Source organism: Podarcis melisellensis (assembly GCF_964234715.1).
Source record: "Podarcis melisellensis genome assembly, chromosome: Z".
Classification (NCBI taxonomy): Eukaryota; Metazoa; Chordata; class Lepidosauria; order Squamata; family Lacertidae; genus Podarcis; species Podarcis melisellensis.
The window spans coordinates 24,957,832-24,979,143 of record NC_138547.1 but is presented as its reverse complement, the minus strand read 5'-3'; the positions used below and the strand labels follow the sequence as shown (position 1 = coordinate 24,979,143).

The following is a 21,312-nucleotide window of genomic DNA, read 5'->3' as shown; positions in this document are numbered from 1 at the left end:
TAAAACCAATTACAAAACATCTTTTAAAATTACAAGCTAAGTTTCACTTTTAAAAATTATTATTATTGGATTGTATAAACAAGGATAATAGAAATACTGGTATGCTTTCAAACCTAGCAGTTCAAAAGCATACCAGTGCAAGTAGATAAACAGGCACCGCTGCAACGGGAAGGTAAACGGTGTTTCCGTGCGCTCTGGCTTCCATCACGGAGTTCTGTGCGCCAGAAGCGGTTTAGTCATGCTGGTCACATGACCTGGAAAGTTGTCTGTGGACAAATGCTGGCTCCCTCGGCCTGAAAGCAAGATGAGTGCCGCAACCCCATTGTCACCTTTGACTGGACATAATCGTCCAGGGGTCCTTTACCTTTTATTACCATAGGAATAACAAGTGATTCAAAGAAATAGAACAAGTATCATGCCATTTGTACATCACAAAAATAGCATAAAAATTTGCAGTAATACTTGGTTCGTGACTTGGTTTAAAAGAAAACAATAATGAAGGGGAAACAGGATAGAACAGACTTAGCAGATAACATTCAACATCACATAGCTACATGCCTAATCAGAAGCCTTTGCAGTTGTGCTTAGATTAAGTATGAGTAATAGTTATTTTTCCTCTTACGTTGCTACCGAAACAATTCAGTTTTAAGGGGAAAAAACAGTTTTCAAAAGTAAGGCAAAGAGGGGGTGAGTCTCTCCTTTATAGTTTCAAACACCATAAGTGCCCTGATCAGCAGTGGGCAACCATCTGTACTTGTTTTCAGTCTGGAAGTCTGGATCAAGGCCACCCAGAAATAAAGGTGTACTTTGTACATGCTCAGGAAGTTTCCTAGGTATAGAGAAGTATATGAGCCTGTAAATGAAAGTATTTATAAAACAAACAAACAGAAAAATGGACTTTCAAGCACCTGTGAACTTTCAGGTTGTAAATAAACTGAAAACAATTACAGAATGTAGAGTAGTTAGTTGAGAAAGGGGGAAAAGAAAGAAACTGGAGGTGAGTGAAAAAGGAACTGGCTTGATCAAGCTGTGAACAGTTTACAGAAAGGATCCTGGAGTGAGGCAGATCACGGTTGTTGTTGTTGTTGTTGTTATTATTAATAATAATTTTATTTTATTTTATATCACTTTAGATTTGTAAGAAAAAAAATCTCAAAGCAGTTTACAACATACATTAAAACATCAAATAAAATGATCTAAAACAAAACATTACAAACGAAAATCAACTATAAAGGACACAATTAACAGGAAACCACAACTTAAAGATTTCAAAAGAAAACATAATAAAGGAGGTCAAGTACAGAATACACATTTAATGAAATGATGTTAACAAAAAAAAAACTTAAAACATTCCAAAATAAACTAAAATATAAAAATAAACATTTAAAACAATTTAATTAGCAAAAGAATAAATTTCTATTTTAAACATAGCACATTTCTGCAACTGCTGGTTCATGGTAGACAGCGGCTATAGAAGCTTGGGCTCAATGGTCTGGGTCTACACACTAAGAGACCTGTGCCAGGCAGAGACGCTGAGGGACTCCAAGATGACGCTAAGTATGCACTCAGTGTCAAAGGAATATACATCATTAAAATAAAAATAATTCCCCTCCATCCAGTGTATAGGGATGTTTCTGGAAGGACCCTGTTTCCCTCTCCCACTCTCTACCCCCAAACCACATGGACATGGAATGTTAACATTTGGAACTGGCAGCCCGAAACCTGAACCTTTAAGTGCTATAAGAGCACAGGAAGAAGATTGCTAGTCCAACTAGCTCAATATTATCTACTTTGACAGGCAGAAGCTCTCGGGGGTCTCTTGACAGTTTTCAGTTCACCTGCAACCTGATCTTTCTAGCACAAAGGTGAGGAACCCTTTTCAGCCCAAAGGCCATATTCCCTTATGGGCAACTTTCTAGAAGCTGCAAGCCAGTGGTGGGCAGAAAAAAGACAAAAGTAGGCACAGCAATGGATGTGACTGTTACCTCTATACAGCAGGTCACATCCAGGCATGCAAAAGCCATATGTTTCTACCCCCGCCCCCCCCAATCTCTCCATCCAAGCAACCATGAGGCTTTGTAAAAGTTTTAATGGAATATTGCAGGCAGACAAAGCACTCAAGGAGGGCTTGGAGTGGGGCTGCACAGAGTCCCAAAGGCTGGATGGGGAATGCCAAATCTCTTGTCTCTGTCTCATGCACACATTGCCCCAGCAAGACCTGAAAGGTTCCTGTTCCCTGGAGCTTTGAAAAGAAGTACTCTTCTTACGATACACACTGGAAAACTTTGTTGCAATTCCCAAACTTAAATCAATTGTGCAATTATTGACACCAGTGTGGGCAGCTGACTCAAATAAACATATTGCATGGCAAAATACATTTCCAGTCCCTGGAACACTGCCTGGAACACAGTAAGAACAGAGAAGTTAGCTTACGCTGATCCAGTATACCCATCTTTCAGAAAACAGAAAATAACATAAAAATCTATGAGAGACTGAAGTCCAGATACTAATTCTATTATTGGCCACTGCTATAAAAAGAATAAAAAAGTATGTATCAGCCTAGGTATGACTCACAGGTGGCATCAGGTGCCAGGGAAGTGAAGGGTTAATTACTACTCACCTCTCCAGTCCAGCAGCTTCCCACTCAAGAACAAGATGCCACTGAAAAATAAGGTGTCATGGAAATGTGTAGGATTAAGTTAATTGCAGCTGATCGGAAGCACCTGCTGGAGAATACCTGCTGTTTGAGAATGTTGAATGTGTCCATCCAAACTTTATATTTACACACAAGGTTTTGTGTCACACTTTCCTCAAATAATTAAAAAATAATAATCAGAGAAAGGTGATATGATAAGGGTCTGTTATACAAAAGCCACAGAAAATTTTAGGCCACAAAAACCTCCCCACAAAAAACAGAACCCAGTTACAAGATATTGTGACAACAGGCCTATGGAATCAGTAACTGTGTGAGGAAAAAACCTACTGCATTTCAAGCGGTCAGAAATTCCTATCAGCTGAGTGTGGCTGAGATAAATGAAAAGAAACAAAATCTTACCTAGTAAGTGTGTACTCCCTGAGTCCTGAATGCAGGTTCATGGCAGAAAAGGTACCTATACATCCACGCAATCGTTTGTCTCGACCAATCTTCCACGTTACAAAGAGTGGGCTGTTTGGGAAAGAGGAAGGGGAAAAGGAGAACATGACAGGAGTTCTGACTGTGATCAAATCAAGTCACCCACCTCATAGTTGAGAACAAAACTATGCTTGTGAAATGCTGTTAACAGTATTACTATAAATATGCCTCAAGGCTCATTGCACATGTTCTTGAGAATACTGTTGTAGTTGAGGTGTCAAAAATACAGGTTAGTGGAAGGAAATGAATAGGAAGGATAGAATACTTTTCAAGCACTTCTCCAACTTCCTATGCAACACTGTACATGTTTCACTACTGCTTCTGACTGTAGATCAACCTTCCACAAGCATGGTGCCCTCATGCTGTTTTGTACTACAGTTCCTATCAGCCCCAACAAGCTGTTTTAAATGAAACTTTAAGACCTGGTAGTTTAAATCTGCTCTATCTGTCCCAGGCTTTGAATAAATAGCAAAGCTGACCTTAGTGCTGATTTTGAGATTTTATTGCTTCTGCTGTATTCCAAGTACTACTAATTTAACCACGTTTGTTCTGAATAATAGCATTCTACTTCAGTGATGTTTCCATTTGATTGGAAGCTGCCTACAATTCCCCCCCCCCAAAGGTAGGATAAAAAATGTTTAAAGCCTATCCACAAATGTGACTACCCCTTTCCCTCTTTATGACTCACACACTTCTGAATTATGCGTCGACACACACACCTAGAAACAATTAACTTTCCACAAGTGACCAGGTAAGTGGTTAACTGTGAGCTGATGTGGAAAAAAACAGGAGCATTTCACATGAAGAAGGCTGTAGATTTCCATCCCAATACGCTGAAGAGAAATCTCATTAGCCTTACTATTATTATTTCTTGGCCTTCTTATCTACCCTTGACTGTAAGGTCCAAGGGTAGGTTACAACAATATAAAATGCAAGTTTAAAACCAGTTAAAGGAACTTACAACCTGAAGAATAGGGACGGTAATAAAAATATATCTCTGGTGTCAAAGGCCAAGATAAAGAGGTGCATCTTCAGCACATGATAAAAGCTATACAATGAAGATGCCATGCCTCTGTGATGAGGGAACTGCTCCTTCCCAGGCTGCTACAGTTTGCACTCAACTCATAAAATGTAAAACCACAGAATGATTAAAATAACAGAATAGCTGAACATCAATGCAGGAGGAAAGACATCCTACCCCGTCCCCCCCAAAAAACAGAGCAAGCCAACCATCAACCAGGTCAGCAGACTCCCAACATCCACCGGCCTCTATGCCACAGATAAGGAAACAGGTTGGTTGGTACCCATAGAAGTCTGAGTTTCCATCCCTGCTTTAGAAAGAACAGGATGGAGGAAATCACAGAACATCTCCCAATGATGAGAAAAGATAGCAGAAGTGCATACAGATCTATTAGGAAACTCTGAGGCAGGCCAGAGCAGGTTACATTGAGAAAGTAGGCAATTATCAGTAATTTTAGTCTGTTTATGCTGGTAATTCCCAAGTACCATGCCAAGAAAGCAATGCTAAGAGTGCTGTGAGAAACAAACTTGTGGGCAGAATTGTGTCTTCCAAATTTCACTGGTGCCTTTGAAGCCCAATATTTGCTGTGTGCCCCCCCCCGCCGCCTCTTGCCTTCTTTTCTGATCAATTCACTACATCATAGTTGCGACACCCAGCAGTGCCCCTTAGGCTCGGCATCCGGAGCAGAGGAACCAGTTGTGTTTAACTAAATCCACCTCTGTCTTTTATATAGTGTCATCCATGAATCCCTTTAGCAAGGAAGAAGAACGGTCCCTGCCTCAAGCAGCTTAAAATGTAGAAACAGACAAAAGGGAGATAATAGTGGAAGGGGATAAGCTTGAAGGTAGGGTAAACAGGAGGAATATGCAATTACATGTAGGTAGACTGAGCTGCACGGGAAAGGATTTCTGCAGTACCTCAGAAGATACATCTCAATCATTCTATTCAGTTGATGAAGGAAAGCAGCAGAATAACCATTCCTTGAATGATATGTGCCCAGGAGAGTGACTAATGACAGGGAGTAGGACCCCCCCCCCCACCCTCATTTAATTTTTCTGCAGAAAATTTTCTATTTCATAATTTCATTAGCAACAATGAATGCAAAGCTTGGCAGTTTCCAAGTTTTTACCTTTGTTCTCTAAACAGAAGTAAAGCAAATATGCTAAATTAGATCACTCTCTAGGGCATTATAAAATTTTCTGATTCAAACTGAAAACTTTCCTAATTCACATAGGAAAACTAAACGTTTTCCAGGATGAGAGCAAAGATGTTTGAATCAGGAAAAAGAAAATAAATGAAGCGTTCATCAGCTATCAGAAGTTTAGGGAAAATACAGTCATACCTTGGATTCCAAACACCTTGCGACTCGAACGTTTTGGTCCCTGAACGCTGCAAACCCAGAAGTGAGTGTTCTGGTTTACAAACGTTCATTGGAAGCCGAACGTCTGATGCGGCTTCCGCAGCTTCCGATTGAGTGCAGGAAGCTCCTGCACTCAATCGGAAGCCGCGCCTTGGTTGTCAAACATTTTTGGAAGTCGATCGGACTTCCAGAATGGATTCTGTTTGACAACCAAGGTACGGCTGCAGTGGTTTAAGCCTTCTATGAAAAAGATTTCTCTTGTCACACTCTATTCCAGTGCAGTGTCTGAAAAATCTTTGGTCCTCAATATCAAGAGTGCCATGAACTTTCTGCAAGTGAGGCTGGGAAGCACACAAGTCTGCACAAAAGAAAAGCTGCCACTTCTGAGCCAAAGCCACTGTTTGCAGACAGCCTTTTTTCAGAAACAGGAGAGCAAATGCTATTCACAGCGACGCTGGCTATTCATTGTGAGTGCACCAACCTGCTGTAGCAACGCAAGGCAAAATTCAGTCAGGGTGCCGCACTCATAGAACCCTTTACATAGACCGCACAAGCAGTGCAAGTATTAATAGAAGCACACAGTTTATGGCGATGGATACCCTCAAGAGAATTAATCACACTAACTTTTCCCAGGCTTAGGGAGGAATATTCAGAATTCTAAAAAAAAAAACCTGGCTGTAAAGCCTTTGACAACCAACCAGGGTTTTCCCCATGAATTTCAACATAAGCTCCAGTTGTTGTTGTTTATCATCATCCTCATCATCACTTTACTCATAAAAATGACTCAAATTGACTTACAAAAAGTTAGCTCAATCCACAAACAATTTCATGTATATGGAATCTATTTGCATATACCTATACCGATTTAAGTTGGTGAGACTTTTATATTAGCATGCATTTGTTTCCACTATGTAGGATAGTAAACTTATTTGAAAATCATAAGTTAATGCAAGCTGGCTACAACAAACCATCATCCTGAGTCCACAGCTGATCAATACTTTTATGATTAGGTCTGCTGAAAGTGATTAGGACTAATGAAAATAGTGGCAAGCTTTACAGTTTGTGTTCAGTGGCCTTCAGCCCCAACAGTAGGTATTACCAGCACAGGTCAAAAACAAAGATATTTTTTTTAAAAAAACCCTCTGCTGGTTGGTCCCCCTTGGAAGGGAGTCTCATGATTATGGTGCCATAACCGAACAGGTTGTGCTCCTCTCACTCATATTTTATTCAGTGGCAGATGCCATCAGGAACAGGGCCCTTCCTTGAGATCTTAACAGACTCCCTTATAGGTACATGCCATATGGCAGAACATGATGCCTATGATATTGGGCTCAGGTTTCATAGCTAATTGCTAGCATTCTGAGTTGACCTGGAAACAACAGCTGCTAATGGGTTTATACAGTAAGTATCTTGGATATGTAAAATGGAGTTTTGATGACACAGAACCATAATGTATTATTAAGAGACTGGAAGTGAAAGAGCCTAGGCTTTGGAATACCCTCCCTTTTGAAATCCATCTGGCACCAACACTGGTTGTTTTTCACCATAACTATCTATTTAGTCAGGCTTTTAATTGGGTGGATTCTTGATACATTGGGCCACTGATCTAAACAGAGGTTACACTAATTAAACAATATAAACATCAATGGTATTATTGAAATGATTTAATATCCTTAATGGAACTGAATTCTTAGTTTATATTATTTATTAAAACATTTAGGGGAAGCTTTTCCATCACCTATGATCTCCTCACTGAGAAACTGCTATTGTGCTTTCTGCCATCCCAGTGATTGCTGAACAGTTTGAAAACCACTGCTTTGGGCAATGATATCTGCCCCAAAGAGAACCCTGCCTTAATTATATAAAATACTTCTTACTGTAGGTAAGAAATTTCAGGAAAAGAATGAAGGCTCCTCATCGCTTACATTCAATTCGCCCCCCCCCCATTATTCTGATCCCATTGGACATTATTTTGAATCGCCACAATAGGCATCTAAACAACTGGACTCAAGAAAGTATTTTTCTTCTTTGAAACTGATAGTCTGAGGATTAATGTTCCAGATATTTATGGATTACCTTTTGCAGGGGATTATTATCCTCAGTTGCTGTGTAAAGCAGAAGGCAAACCGAGAAAGTGAACGACTGAGAAGTGCAAAATGGTTCAGAAGTTCAGATGCTCCCATCACTGCCTCATGATAGTATACTTTACTTCTGCAGACTTAATCCCACCATAAGCAACCCCCTCATTAATGTTTTACAACAAATTCCATACACTGTACCAGTGACCTACTTTCATACAATGTCACTGGAGGTACTCTAAAAATCAAAGATGTGCCAGCTATTTTAGTAGTCAGCCAGCAAATTACAAGAGTAAATGATCCGGGATCTGTCATGCTCTCAGCAGCAAGTGCCTGAATTATTCCTCCGAGGGACACCAAATGCAACTCACCACACGCCCTGCAGGTGCTGCTTTGCGTTTTCAGAAATGCAAACACTTTTCAGGGCGGAGGGATATCCATAATGACTTTTGCCTTTCCACATGAACCGATATACCTGCACAAACGACAGCAAATCTAGGCATCTTCCAAGACAATGGAGAATCTGTATAGGAGATGGGGAACCTGTGGGTTCTCCAGATGCTGTTCTCCTACCCCAAGTCACAGATGATGGGAATTGTAGTCCGACAATACCTAGAAGATCACAGGCTCTGCACCCCTGATATATAAAAGTCATTTTCCAGCATTCAGTCAGTTTACCATAGCCTGGAAAGCGGTAGGGAGACAACTACATATGAAACACATATAGGATTCTCCTGGTTCCACCATGATCCACAAAAGGAAGGCAGGGGGAAAATGAATCTCCTCCCACCCCATATGAAGGAAAAGGGCTATGAATGTGATGCATTTTTAAAAAATGCTTAATCCCCTCCCCCTCAACTTGAGCAAGGAAATGGGTTTGAAAACAGATAAGCCATGATGCATTGTCTCCATTCTGCTTTACTTTCCCCATTTTTTGGTGGAAGTGGGGAGAAGCAACAAGTTACTTAGCTGTATCTCTACCAAGCTGCACTCCTTGCTTTGGTAAGCAGAGCCTGGGCAGAACTGCAAAAGCAGGCCTAGTCCAATTCACAAAAATGGCCTCTATGATGGACAAATTTATGGGACAATTGTCCACCCCCATCTCCTTGCCCTCCCAATTCATCAGTGGTCATTATCATAGACCTAGGGAGAAGTGAAATTTGGTCTGTTTCTCCAGAACCAGGCCTGTCCTATGCTCACAAAGGGAAAGAAGTTTGAGTAGTGAATGGGAAGAGAAACTGGGAGGTGGGGATGCTGAGTAGGGAAAACACACTGAAGCCAGAGAAGTGAAGAGGAATAAAGGCCACACTCATGTAACAAGACTTGGAAAGGGAAAGGCTAGAACTCTCTCATATAAAGCATACCACCCCTTGGGTGAAATTTGTTGGACTTGTATAAAACCAATACAGTCGTACCTTGATTTTTGAACAGCTCAGTTCTCTAACGTTTTGGCTCCCGAATGCCACAAACCTGGAAGTGACTGTTCCGGTTTGCAAACTATTTTTGGAAGCCGAATGTCCGATGAGTCTTCCGATTGGCTGCTGCACTTTGGTTTTTGAACGTTTTGGAAGTTGTTGTGTTGTGTGTTTGCAATAAGCAAATGGTATTTTCAACTCATTTTTCTCTTTTGACAACAATCTTTAGGCCAGGCATAGCCAATGTACTCCCCCTTCAGATGTTGTTGGGCTATTACTCCCATCATCCTTGACCACTGGCTGAAGCTGATAGGTACTGGAGTGCAACAACATCTGGAGGGCCATCATTTCTCAGCCTTTTTGGCTAAGATCAACTATAGTAACATCTGGAAGGCCGCTGTAGTGGTTCTAGGGGTTGCTCATGCGTAAACCGGTGCAACACCTGGCTGGGTTGCCTGAGTGAACCTTTTCTGTCTGGACAGCCACTCACCCGTGGCTGTCTCAATCACTGGCAGAATCTGTCAGTGGGCTTTTCTTGAACTTCTTCCAGCAAAGAAGCTCTTTGACGCCTAGTTTCCTCCTACTCTCCCTGCGTGGAAGCCTTCTGCACAAGGCGGGTGTAGGCAGCGGAGGACCCTTACTCTCCCCGCTGGTCCCTGGCAAGGAGTCATGGGACCGCCTCGCCGATTCCCCCATCTGCCCCCCTTCTCCACTGGTGCTACACTGATTCTCTTCCCCAGAAGATGGGCTGCCTCTCCCCATCCCGGGATGCTCTCTGAGACCCCTCCGAAGTCCGCTCTCTCCCTCCGGCCCTGATGGCAGTTCCCTGACAGCCGCAGATTCTACTCCCCTGTTTTAAGTGATGGTTGCAGAAATGACTTTAGACATGACCAAACAAGTTCAACTTATCTTTGCTTCTTTTGTACAAACGGCGAAAAGTTACTAGCACATATGTGGGCATTAGCTTTATTTTTGTAGTGAAGAAACAGAATGCCAAGTAAGCAACTTCTCCATGAAGCACATTCTTTCAGACATTGTTCAGAGAGCCCATAGCAGCTAAAGTTAGCAGATTTGAGGATAGACTGAAATACCTATTTATAGTACAAGTGAGTATTGGGCCTCTTCCAAAAACATAGCCAAGAGAAAACTTTATTAACCAAGATGTATGAAAAGAAAACCTGAAATGCACACACTTAAAACATCTGATTCTAGAGAGTTAAAAAAGCTGTTTAAAGGTTTAAGAGAGAGGATTAAAATGCAATCTCCCCTTGAAAGATGGATGTAAGCAATACATACATACATACATACATACCGTACATACATACTGCCACTCTAGTCCACATAGAATGAATTAAATCTGTATGCCTTTGATCAGTGGTACAGCTATTATGGTAGGGAAACTATATTGCAAATTATATTCTGTGACACGCAAAGCAGAGGCACACAAACACATAATTTTATGGTTAATTACCGCAACCCACTTTTTGAGCTCTCTTTGTAGTGGCAGGATGTAAGCAGACAAATAAAAATAAATAAAAACTGGAGAAAAATATTCAAAAAAAAGTGAAAAAGCAGGTCTTAGGATCAATCAATCAATATAAATTCATTGTTCTATCCAAAGGCCATGGCAAACCCACAGCAACAGTACCAATAAAACAGTACAGATCATACCCACCATAATAAGAGCCAACATCCATGATGTAAAAGAGAGGTTGCCAGACACCAGCAAACTCATACCCAGCTTGATTTCAAATTAAATCTCTGAATCACCACAAAAATTTTATTTAACAACTCCTCCTCCTCCTCCTTCTTTGTAGTCATTGCATAGAGGACCACTCTGTGTGTTAGAAAGCTACTATCATTATTCAAAAGAAACCAGATAATTTCTGCTGGGGTGTACCTGCTTGCTTGTGTGAAAAAGTTCATAAAGCGATCTCTTGGGTGTCTATATAAAGGGCAAGTTAACAGATAATGAATGAAGTCTTCAACTTGAGATTGACCACAAAAATGAAGTCTGTCTGTATATGGAACCTTGTTGTAGTAGCCATCCAAAACTGTGTCATTTGGATGCAGCTCAATATAGACATTTCGTAAGGAAGCTGGTGAGAGTTTGGTCAGATCAACAGCTCTAAAATGCTCCATTTTCAAGAGTGGATACCATGAGGAAAATCTGGTATTTCTAATTAGGACTATCTTCAGACTCTGTTTGAAGGGAGAAGTTCATTGCTCACAGAGCCTGTTCTTCAACAGACATACTAGGCTGGTGCTGAATGACAGCCACCATATGGAAACTTCTTGTAGCTGACTCCAGACTGTACCTGCTCCATACACTACAGTCTTCCATGTGTTCCAGCTTGCTACACCGATTGGCCCCATATTGTGTCGCTCCATGCTGCTGAAAAATGCTGCCAGGAATTTATTTCTAAGTTTTTCGGTACCCCATATCATAAAACATCAAGGCAGTGTGCAACATTAACACATAAAGCACCATTAAAAACAATACAGATAATAATCATTAAAGTGAGCAGCTAATCAAAAACTTAAAGGTATTAAGAGATGTCTGAAAGTCAAAAGTAAGAGTGCCTGCCTAATGTCTGGTAGAAGAACCTTTCACAATATGGAACGGGCAATACTCAATGCCCACCTTCTAGTTGATGCCAGCTGGGTCTCTGTAACACAGGGAACAACTGATATATCCCTCAGCTGGGATGTAAGGGCTCAGGCAGTTGTAAAGGTGTCCAGAGCTCAAGTTGTTCAGGGCTTTGTCTGTCAAAACATTAACTTTGAATTTGGCTAGGTAACCAGTGCAGGTACCACATTCTATCTGCCCCCATCAGCAGTTAAGTCACTGCGTTCTGCAGTGGCTAAAGTTTCCAGACAACCCTACATAGAACACATTGCAGTAGTCTAGTTTCCACCAGGAATGTCTGGTGGAGAAGGGAGAAAGGAGAATCTGTATGGCAAACCATCATCCCCTAACAATGGATCGTTGGGTAAAGAGGTACTACACACAATTAATTTAAAGCAGGCATAGGCAAATTCGGCCCTCCAGATGTTTTGGGACAACTCCCATCATCCCTAGCTAACAGAACCAGTGGTCAGGGATGATGGGAGTTGTAGTCCCAAAACACCTGGAGGGCCAAGTTTGGGGATGCCTGATTTAAAGTAGCTGTCACATGGCACTCAAATTGTGAGATGCATCTCAACACCACATGCCTCAGAATTCGCAAGAAAACATTTTCTTCCTACAATACTTTTCTATTATTTTTTCATGTGTTTCCTTTTTGAAGCACAAATATCACTAGGCAAACATGAAACACTAATGTAGCAGAAGATATTGCTTCAATAGCCCAAGTATGTGACAATGAATATGAGAAGAGAGGCATGTGGGGATTGACTGACTGTATGGCATTTCTCCAAACACATGCCAAGCAAGTAACAGGAGATGTACTCATCAAGACCATGCATGAACACATGCTAGCTAAAGTGCTGGTGAGCAGGATCAAGTCAGTGCATGACAGATTTCCGCTCTCCCATAAATCATGCAACAGGTACCGTAGTGTTGAGCCCCCATTGCTGTCTCCTACCACCAGCCTTGTCATTGGCATTCATTATAACCGCACTGTTTGATCACCTCTAGCTTCTTGACTGGCCACATGTTTCACATTGAAAAGGGGAATTTTAACATAAGAACACTGCCTTGATGAAGTCTGCTTGACAACCTTGAGAGGGAACTTTTTAAGTACTCTCTCTGACTCAGAAATCAGGAAACAAAGGAAGTTGCCTTGTAATGAGTCAGACCAGTGACCCATCTGACTCAGTACTGTCTATGTAGACAGGCAGCTGCTCTCCAGAGTTTCAGCAGAAGGTTTTTCCTTCAACAAGCCTCTATTTTTCTTTTACCTATTCCATGCATCTAGCTCTCTTTGCTTTCCTGGACATTCTCACATCCCCCCCACCAAAACCCTTCCACTTAAGAACTCATTGTATATTTAGCAGTCAGTATCTGCTTTGCCTGCAGATTGGGTTCTTTCTCTACTTTGTTATTTTAGGCTGGTAGACTGCAGGATACGAGTCAGCAACTTCCAAGAGTTAACTCAACTCAAATAAACAAAAGTGTTTAAAATCTTGTGCCCATCCTCCAAAAGTAATTAAGTACAGAGAATATCTTAGCCAGTTAGCTATGACTGCATGTGCTTACAAAAGATTGTTTAATCTATAAAGACTTTTCAGGGGAGGTTTGCCAAGTATACTTACTTTCAAAAAATGTACCAGAAGATAAACTCTACACCAGTTTATCACTAGCAGCCAAAAACAACGTAAAGTTCCAACAGATGTTATTACACGCAAACACCCCAAAGGAAGGGGTGTGGCTCAGTGGCATAGTTTATGCTTTGCATTCTGGAGGTCCCAGATTCTATCCCCAGTATCTCAAGGTAGGGATGGAAGAAATTTCTGTCTCAATCCATGGAGACCTGCTGCCAGTCAGTGTAGACCATAGTGAGCAAGGTGGAAGGCAGCTTTATGTGTCCCACTCACAACACACAATTAAATACAAACTCAACACATACTATGAAAGCAAAATGCCCTGGATTCCTAACATCTCCTCTCAAAAGGAACATGTAGCAGATGATGGGTAAGACTTCTGCCTTAGAACCTGCAGAGCAGCTGTCCATCAAAAGTAAACAATAGCAGACTAGATTGACAATAGCCTGATTTAGTAGAAGGCAGCTTACTAAGCTACTAACAAATGTTGCTTTATGACCTTTAAAGCCCTAAACGTCTCCACCCCCATTGTTCCGCCCGGACACTGAGGTCCAGCGCCGAGGGCCTTCTGGCGGTTCCCTCACTGCGAGAAGTCAAGTTACAGGGAACCAGGCAGAGGGCCTTCTCAGTAGTGGCACCCGCCCTGTGGAATGCCCTCCCACCAGATGTCAAAGAGAAAAACAACTACCAGACTTTTAGAAGACATCTGAAGGCAGCCCTGTTTAGGGGAGCTTTTAATGTTTGACGGGCTATTGTATTTTAATATTTTGTTGGAAGCCGTCCAGAGTGGCTGGGAAAACCCAGCCAGATGGGCAGGGTATAAATAATATATTATTATTATTATTATTATTATTATTATTATTATTATTGAAACAGGATTTCTACAAGACAGCACGAACGCTTACTAGTATTCATGAGGACATGAACTGACCAGGGGCAAAATAAACTGGACCTTATGGAAGTGGTAAGACAGCCACCAAAAGTAGTGACCCAACATCTCATCCTTCCTTCATAATGTCTAAAACATGAAGTAAAATGTAATCACAATTGTGATGTTACTAGATGTTACCAAGCAACAGATGAGGTGATATGGGGCTGCTTTTTTCATAGCAGTCATGCAGCATTTATAACTGATTGCTATACTATGCTCTGCATAATGACACATTTGAAGACTGTCCGGAAAGGGCAGCTTGTACAAAATATGGTCACTCAGTTATTGAGCAGATCAGGTTATTGAGAATATATAACACTAGTCTTGCAGTGGCTGCCTATATGCCATCTGAACCCAATTCAAGGTGTTTGTGATGGTTTAAAACGCCTGAAACAACTTGGGATCTACAGTATTTACATGAATCTAATGCGCCATTGAATCTAATGCACACCTCAATTTTCAAAACCTTGAAACCAAAAAAGTATTTGCTGGCAAATGTAAATGTGCCCTCAAATCTAATGTGCACCCTAATTTTCACAACCTAATTTGGCCAAAAAAGGTGTGCATGACATTCAAGCAAATACTTAATGGAGTGCCTCCTCCTATACTGATTCAGCTGCTTATAAATTAAGATAATCAGGGAGGCTCTCTGGCTGTACTTCAATTTATTATATGGCAACTTGAGAGACGACTGTCTCTGTTCTTGAAAGCCACCTATGAAATGACCTCCCCTCTGACACTGGTTGGTAAACAAATAACAAACAAGTAATTGTTCAAGTAGCTACAATGGGTTCTTATGTCTCATCTAGAATCAAACCTTTATAGAATAGTGTTAACAAAATCTCAGTCAAATTCTGAGATTTTTATAATGGTAAGTGCTGCTATGAGCTAGGACTTAAAGTACAGCAAAAATTAGCCCTCTTAAGTAAAACTAAGAGGGTAGCAAATTAAGCTGGAAAATCTTGAAAACTGCAATAGGTGTCCGAATTTAAGAATCAACAGCATCCCGAAGTTTGAGGGAAGGTTGGTGGAACCTTTTGGTATTTTTGTCCATTAGTGGGTTTCTGTTTTGCACCTATGTCCCTGTGCTCATAGGGACGCGGGTGGAGCTGTGGGTTAAACCACAGAGCCTAGGACGAGCTGATCAGAAGGTTGGCAGTTCAAATCCCTGCAATGGGGTGAGCTCCCATTGCTCGGTCCCTGTTCCTGCCAACCTAGCAGTTTGAAAGCACGTCAAGTGCAAGTAGATAAATAGGTACCGCTCCGGCGGGAAGGTAAACGGCGTACAGGATCCGGAAGCTGTACGCCGGCTCCCTCGGCCAATAAAGCGAGATGAGTGCCGCAACCCCAGAGTCGGCCACAACTGGACCTTATTTATTTAGGCAAAGCATTTTAATGCTGCTATTCAGTCAAAAAGGATCAAGCATAAATTAGATATTCAACCAGGTACATATAAAGATGCTTACTTTGACTTTTCCTGCCCATCTGCTCTGACAAACAGTGAGATCTCATCACACAGCTGTTTTGAGAATCTCACATTTCAAATATACATATGGGGCTTTCACCTAGTCATCTTTTCACAAGCCCTGAATCAGCTTCATACCTCCTACCAGGAAGTACAAAACCTCTTAAGAGCAACACAAGGCACCTAATGCAGTAGTCATCCAAGAATTGAAGTCAAGAAATTATATGAGTGGTGCTAGAAGATTGCAAAGAAAAAGAAACCACGTATCAATACACTTGAGTGAGCATTTAATCCGTTTGATTTTTTAGCTGCACATACTCACAAATTACTAGCATTTTATTTAGACAAATAAAAGGTTAGACTATTGTCTTGGTTCATTTTTAACTTTTAATGACAGACTAGTTGCCTTGGGTTATTCCTCCTCTAAAACTTGCAGCCATTCCAACAGTCTGAGGAAGAGATGGGAAGAAGGATCACCTTACTGGCTCTGCTGATACACCCGATCCTTTTGGCTCCTCCCCTCTCTGAAGTTTCAGAGCCATAGCAGTGTTGCAGCAAAAATGCACTGCAGTCCATTTCCATCAGATGCATAGAAGCATAGAATCATAGAGTTGAGATGTTTCATGGGTCTTTTCCCTCCCCCCTTTTGAAGATGGGGCAACAACATCTGTCTGCCTCCGGTCTGTAGGGACCTCACCTATTCTCCAAGAATTTTCAAAGATTATAGACCAGAGGTCAGCAACCTTTTTCAGCTGTGGGCCAGTCTACCACCCCTCAGACTATGTGATGGGCAGGACTATATTTTTTGGGGGGAGGAAATAAATGAATTTCTATGCCCCACAAATAACCCAGAGATGCATTTTAAATAAAAGCACACATTCTACTCATGTAAAGCACGCTGATTCCTGGACCGTCCACGGGGTGGATTGAGAAGGCGGTTGGGCCGCATCCGGCCCATGGGCCTTAGGTTGCCTACCCCTGTTATAGACAAAGGCTCTGAGATTACATCCTCAAGCTCCTTTACTTTTATTGGGTACAGCCTCTAATTCAAGTTACAGTGGTACCTCGAGTTACAAACGCCTCAGGCTACAAACATCGCTGACCTGGAAGAGTTACCTTGAGTTGAGAACTTTGCCCCAGGATGAGAACGGAAATTGTGTGCCGGCGGTGCAGCAGCAGCAAGAGGCCCCATTAGCGAAAGCACGCTTCTAGTTAAGAACAGTTTCAGGTTCAGAACGGACCTCCAGAAGAAATTAAGTTCATAACTAGAGGTACCACTGTATTTGAAACATGAACTTGGAGACACTAAACAAAAGCGACTTCTGCAATTTAGTAAAAATAAAACCACTATTTTAAACAAAGTTATTTTTTGTGTTTTTCAAAGACATGCACAGTTTAAGTATTAAATACTAAACAAAAAGGGAGCTAAATCTTTAAATCATATTAACATTATCTCAAATACGCACAGGATGGGTAAATTTCAGTTTGCTGGCTGAAAAAGAGCTTACATGTTGAGGTGTCTGGAAATTCTCCCTGAGAACAGACAGACCACACGGTTGCAGTCAATGGAAGAAATTTTCAAACTGGTGGATCTCAAGGAGTGGATTCAGTGGATGTGAACAAAGGATTTGTCCTAACCATGGAATGTTGAAACCTTTCTAGAAAGAAAACCTTCAGCCCACATTGCAAATCCATATCTGAATAGGCTGTAGTTTTGGAATGAAGTAATAGGTATATTAGCATCAATATAGTCTTGTATAGCACCATGATCAACATAAGATTAGGAAGTATAAAAGAATAATGTTTTGTTATTAAGACAACTGAAATAAGCACAACTCTTTTGTGAAAGCAATTCACCTTTTCTATGCTCCTAACATCTAATTTTTTAAACAAAAAACTCGCAAGATCTTTTCCAAGTATTTCTAGATGCCTGCTACCAAATGTCAATTTCAAATATAACTAATAAATGCTTCATGAAAGCTCTTTTGTTACAAAGAGCTTAGAATTCAGATTTTATTGCGAATGCTTTTCAAATGTCAAGCTTATACACAAATAACATAATGTAAGGGTAGCTGCTCTAAAGCTTGCATCTAAGTCTACTTTTGAAAAACCAAAATCATGAAAATGGCTGTCTCGCAGAATCTGACTTCTAGACCCCTATACACTGCACACAACCTCTTTCCAACGTCAACATGGTTATTATTGTGCATGCAGTTTCAGAAACAGACTACATGAATAGTTTTATTCCCATGTACTATTGGTGTGCCATTGATAGACAGCCTCCTTCAGTTTTGCTTAGGCCATTTCTGAGCTCAAGAGTTCAATGAAGTGCCTGGTATCCTTTCTTAAAGGATGCTTGGTTGGTGCAAGAATACTGAATGGCACTCATGGATACCACATTTTTAAATCTTCCAGTCATTATTTCTGGATCTTCCACTAGTACCCTGGATGCTCAGAAAATGCATTTGTACAGATGATTCTAACAATGAGCTAGAAAAGCTATACAGTACAGCCAACGCATGTGAAAAACACACTGTGTCAAGGCAAGAGCTGAGCTCTCCAACACAAATGTGAGGAGGTGGCCAAGGCAAAGAGAAGCATCTCAGGAGCAAACAGCCAAGGAGGCTCAGGTACTGGGGGTGATTAGGTGTGTGATTTAAGTGTCAGCTGGTGAACCAACTTAATTGAGAAGACCTAGCAAGAATAATCCATGCTCTGGTCACATCTAGGCTTGGCTACTGCAACCGTTCTACATGGCTTTGCCTTTAAAGAAAGCTTGGAAACTTCAGCTGTTTGAAAATGTGACTGCCAGAGGGGGGAAAGGCAGTCAGATCATGCAACTTCCTCATAATATCTGCTGCACTGGTTGTCAGTGTGTTTCTGAGCCAATTTAAAAATGCTGGTTTCAATCTTAAAAGCTTTGAATGGTTTGAAGGACTGCCTGCATCTATTAGCAACCTGACTATATCTTAACATTCAACAAGAGAGGCTCTCCTCAACTGCCTACCACCTAGATTGGCGAGTGTGAAAGAGACTGTCTTCTCTGTGGTGGCCCCACAGTGCTAGAATTCATTCCTACTGACCATCAGGAAGCTACTACACAACAGTCCTTTAGAAAGCTTTGGAAACTTTGTTTCATGGATAATTTGTACATGAGTAGCATTTATTTATGTGCTATGCAATGTAATGGAGAAATCAGGGGGAACTGTACTTAGATTTGGGGTTTGCTTGGATGCTGTACTACTGCTGGCTCATTTTGTGTAGGGGAGGGTATTTTGTTGAAATTATGCTGCATGGTTCCTATTTTGTATTATTGTGTTTTATTTTGACCACATTAAATCAGCCTGAGAGAGTTCATAATTGGAAAATGCAGCATATACATATTTTAAAATAAATAAATTCTGTTGGGGAAGAGATGAATTGAGGTCTTCTAGAGTCACATCTCAATGGTAGTGGACACATCACAGAGCTAGTTGCTACTGATTTCAAGCACAAGAGAATGCTTACACTTTGTATTAGCCGGCTAAAAATAAAGCAGTGGATGTCCTCATCCTTATTACTGCTTTCAGTTTTAAGGATACACAAAGGATCCATCTGCTACTGAACATCTTTGACATTAATAGTACAGCCAATGCCAACACCAAGTCCTGGAAAAGACTGCAGCAAAATCATCATCATCATCTATTTTCATACTGTATTCATCATGCTGGTTTAAATATATTATTTTCCACTCACTTCAAGTTCTCCATCACTGTATCAGGAGCTTAGTCAAACCATCACAGACAAGATGCAGACAAGACCCCTAGATCAAATTAGGACAGCCTGTTCTGATGCAAACTGTGTACTGTATACTGTTTTAGATAATCATTGTGTCACCATGACAGTTAAACACCTTGGATTATGTTATGTTTAAACAGCAGGGAGGAAAAAGGACCCTTTTGCTTAAAAATATAATGGGAGTTAAAGCACATCTGGTCAAATCAGTGTAAGGATTAACTATTAAAGGAAAAAAATAAGGTTACAATATGTTAAGATAATTATAGGATAGAAAACAGAGGAAGATGGAAAGGAATTGCTGAAACAATTAACAGAAGTGGAATACAAAAAGGGAGGTGTGAGGAGGTCGCTGAAATAAGGGAATGAAAGATAAGATATTGGAATTGTTTGATGTGTTTTAAATTGTTTTTGTTTTGTGTTGTTAGTTTATTGTGTTACTGTTATGTAGTGTTTGTGTATTGTATTGTATTGTATTGTATTGTTCATTTTTTTTGTAGTGTTTAATTTGTTGGAAAAGTAATAAATATTATTTTCAAAAAAAAAAAAAGGACAGCCTGTTCTGATGCAAACTGTGTACTGTATAGTGTTTTAGATAATCATTGTGTCACCATGACAGTTAAACACCTTGGATTATGTTATGTTTAAACAGTAGGGAAGAAAAAGGACCCTTTTGCTTAAAACTATAATGGGAGTTACAGCACATCTGGTCAAATCAGTGTAAGGATTAACTTTATCCTCTGTATGAAGAACACAGGAAGAAAAAAAAAGGGTAAGCCTGGAAAGAGTCACTGAGGAAATGCGAATGAAGAAGTTAACATGGAAGCCAACAACAGAGTAAACTGGGAATACAAACTCAGCAGCACATAAGTTATGGCTACTTCTGCCAGTGACAAACTCCAGTTTCCGTGAGCACAGCCGTTTTGTTGTTCAGCTGCCAGGGAAAAGTCAGAGTTTGCACAGATTTGTATGGTTTTCACTTTCTGACCCCAGCATATCACTCGACTGCACAGCACCAACTCTGTCACGTCCACTGGCTCATGTCTACACAATTTTAGCATAGCAGCTGAAAAAACAACATTCAGAGATGGTCGTTCCAAATTATCAGCCTCCTGTAATGTTCATTTTTTTAATAGTCAGGTTTCTGAGGCCAACCACCTCTCTATAAAACCCATCTCCAATATTGTTTCACAGTTCCAGTTACAGATAGGTAGCCGTGTTGGTCTGCCATAGTCAAAACAAAAAAAAATTCCTTCCAGTAGCACCTTAAAGACCAACTAAGTTAGTTCTTGGTATGAGCTTTCGTGTGCATGCACACTTCTTCAGATGTGTGCATGCACACGAAAGCTTATACCAAGAACTAACTTAGTTGGTCTTTAAGGTGCTACTGGAAGGAATTTTTTTTTGTTTTGATTGTTTCACAGTGTTCTAGCACAGTGTTTCCCTCAACCCGGTGCGCCCACCAGATGTTGTCAAACCCCAACTCACTTTGGTCCCATCCAGCATGGGCAGTGGCAGTAAGGCAATGCAAGGAGCAGTTGCCTTGTTCTCAATATCTCTCAGTGAATTCTGGGTCACTTCTGAGAGGAGAAAAAGCCTCCCTCCCCACCAACTCCAGAGACAGGGATCTCCAGGGCAGATTTGCTTCCAATCTTTTTTGGTGCTCCTAAGTATGCCTCTTGACTTCCTCTTGTACAAGTGAAGAAACACAGCTTGAAGTTATAGTGGGAAATACTTAGGTACAGAGATGGGAGGGGATCAAACCTGCCAGCCACCTTGACGAGTCACCAGTCACCACTGACAGGAACTGCTAAACGAAATGCATTTTATTTTATATATTTTTTCTAAAATTTTCTGAATTTACATTTC

At 40.9% G+C, this 21,312-nt stretch overlaps 1 protein-coding gene across 1 annotated transcript in view; it reads right to left on the bottom strand.

The window, feature by feature from the left end:
* Positions 1-21,312, bottom strand: part of AMMECR1 (AMMECR nuclear protein 1) — a 128,744-nt gene that overhangs the window by 50,652 nt on the left and 56,780 nt on the right. The window contains exon 3 of the mRNA XM_081897430.1: positions 3,056-3,166. Within this exon, the coding sequence (XP_081753556.1) occupies positions 3,056-3,166 (111 nt within the window). The remainder of the gene's footprint in view (positions 1-3,055; positions 3,167-21,312) is intronic.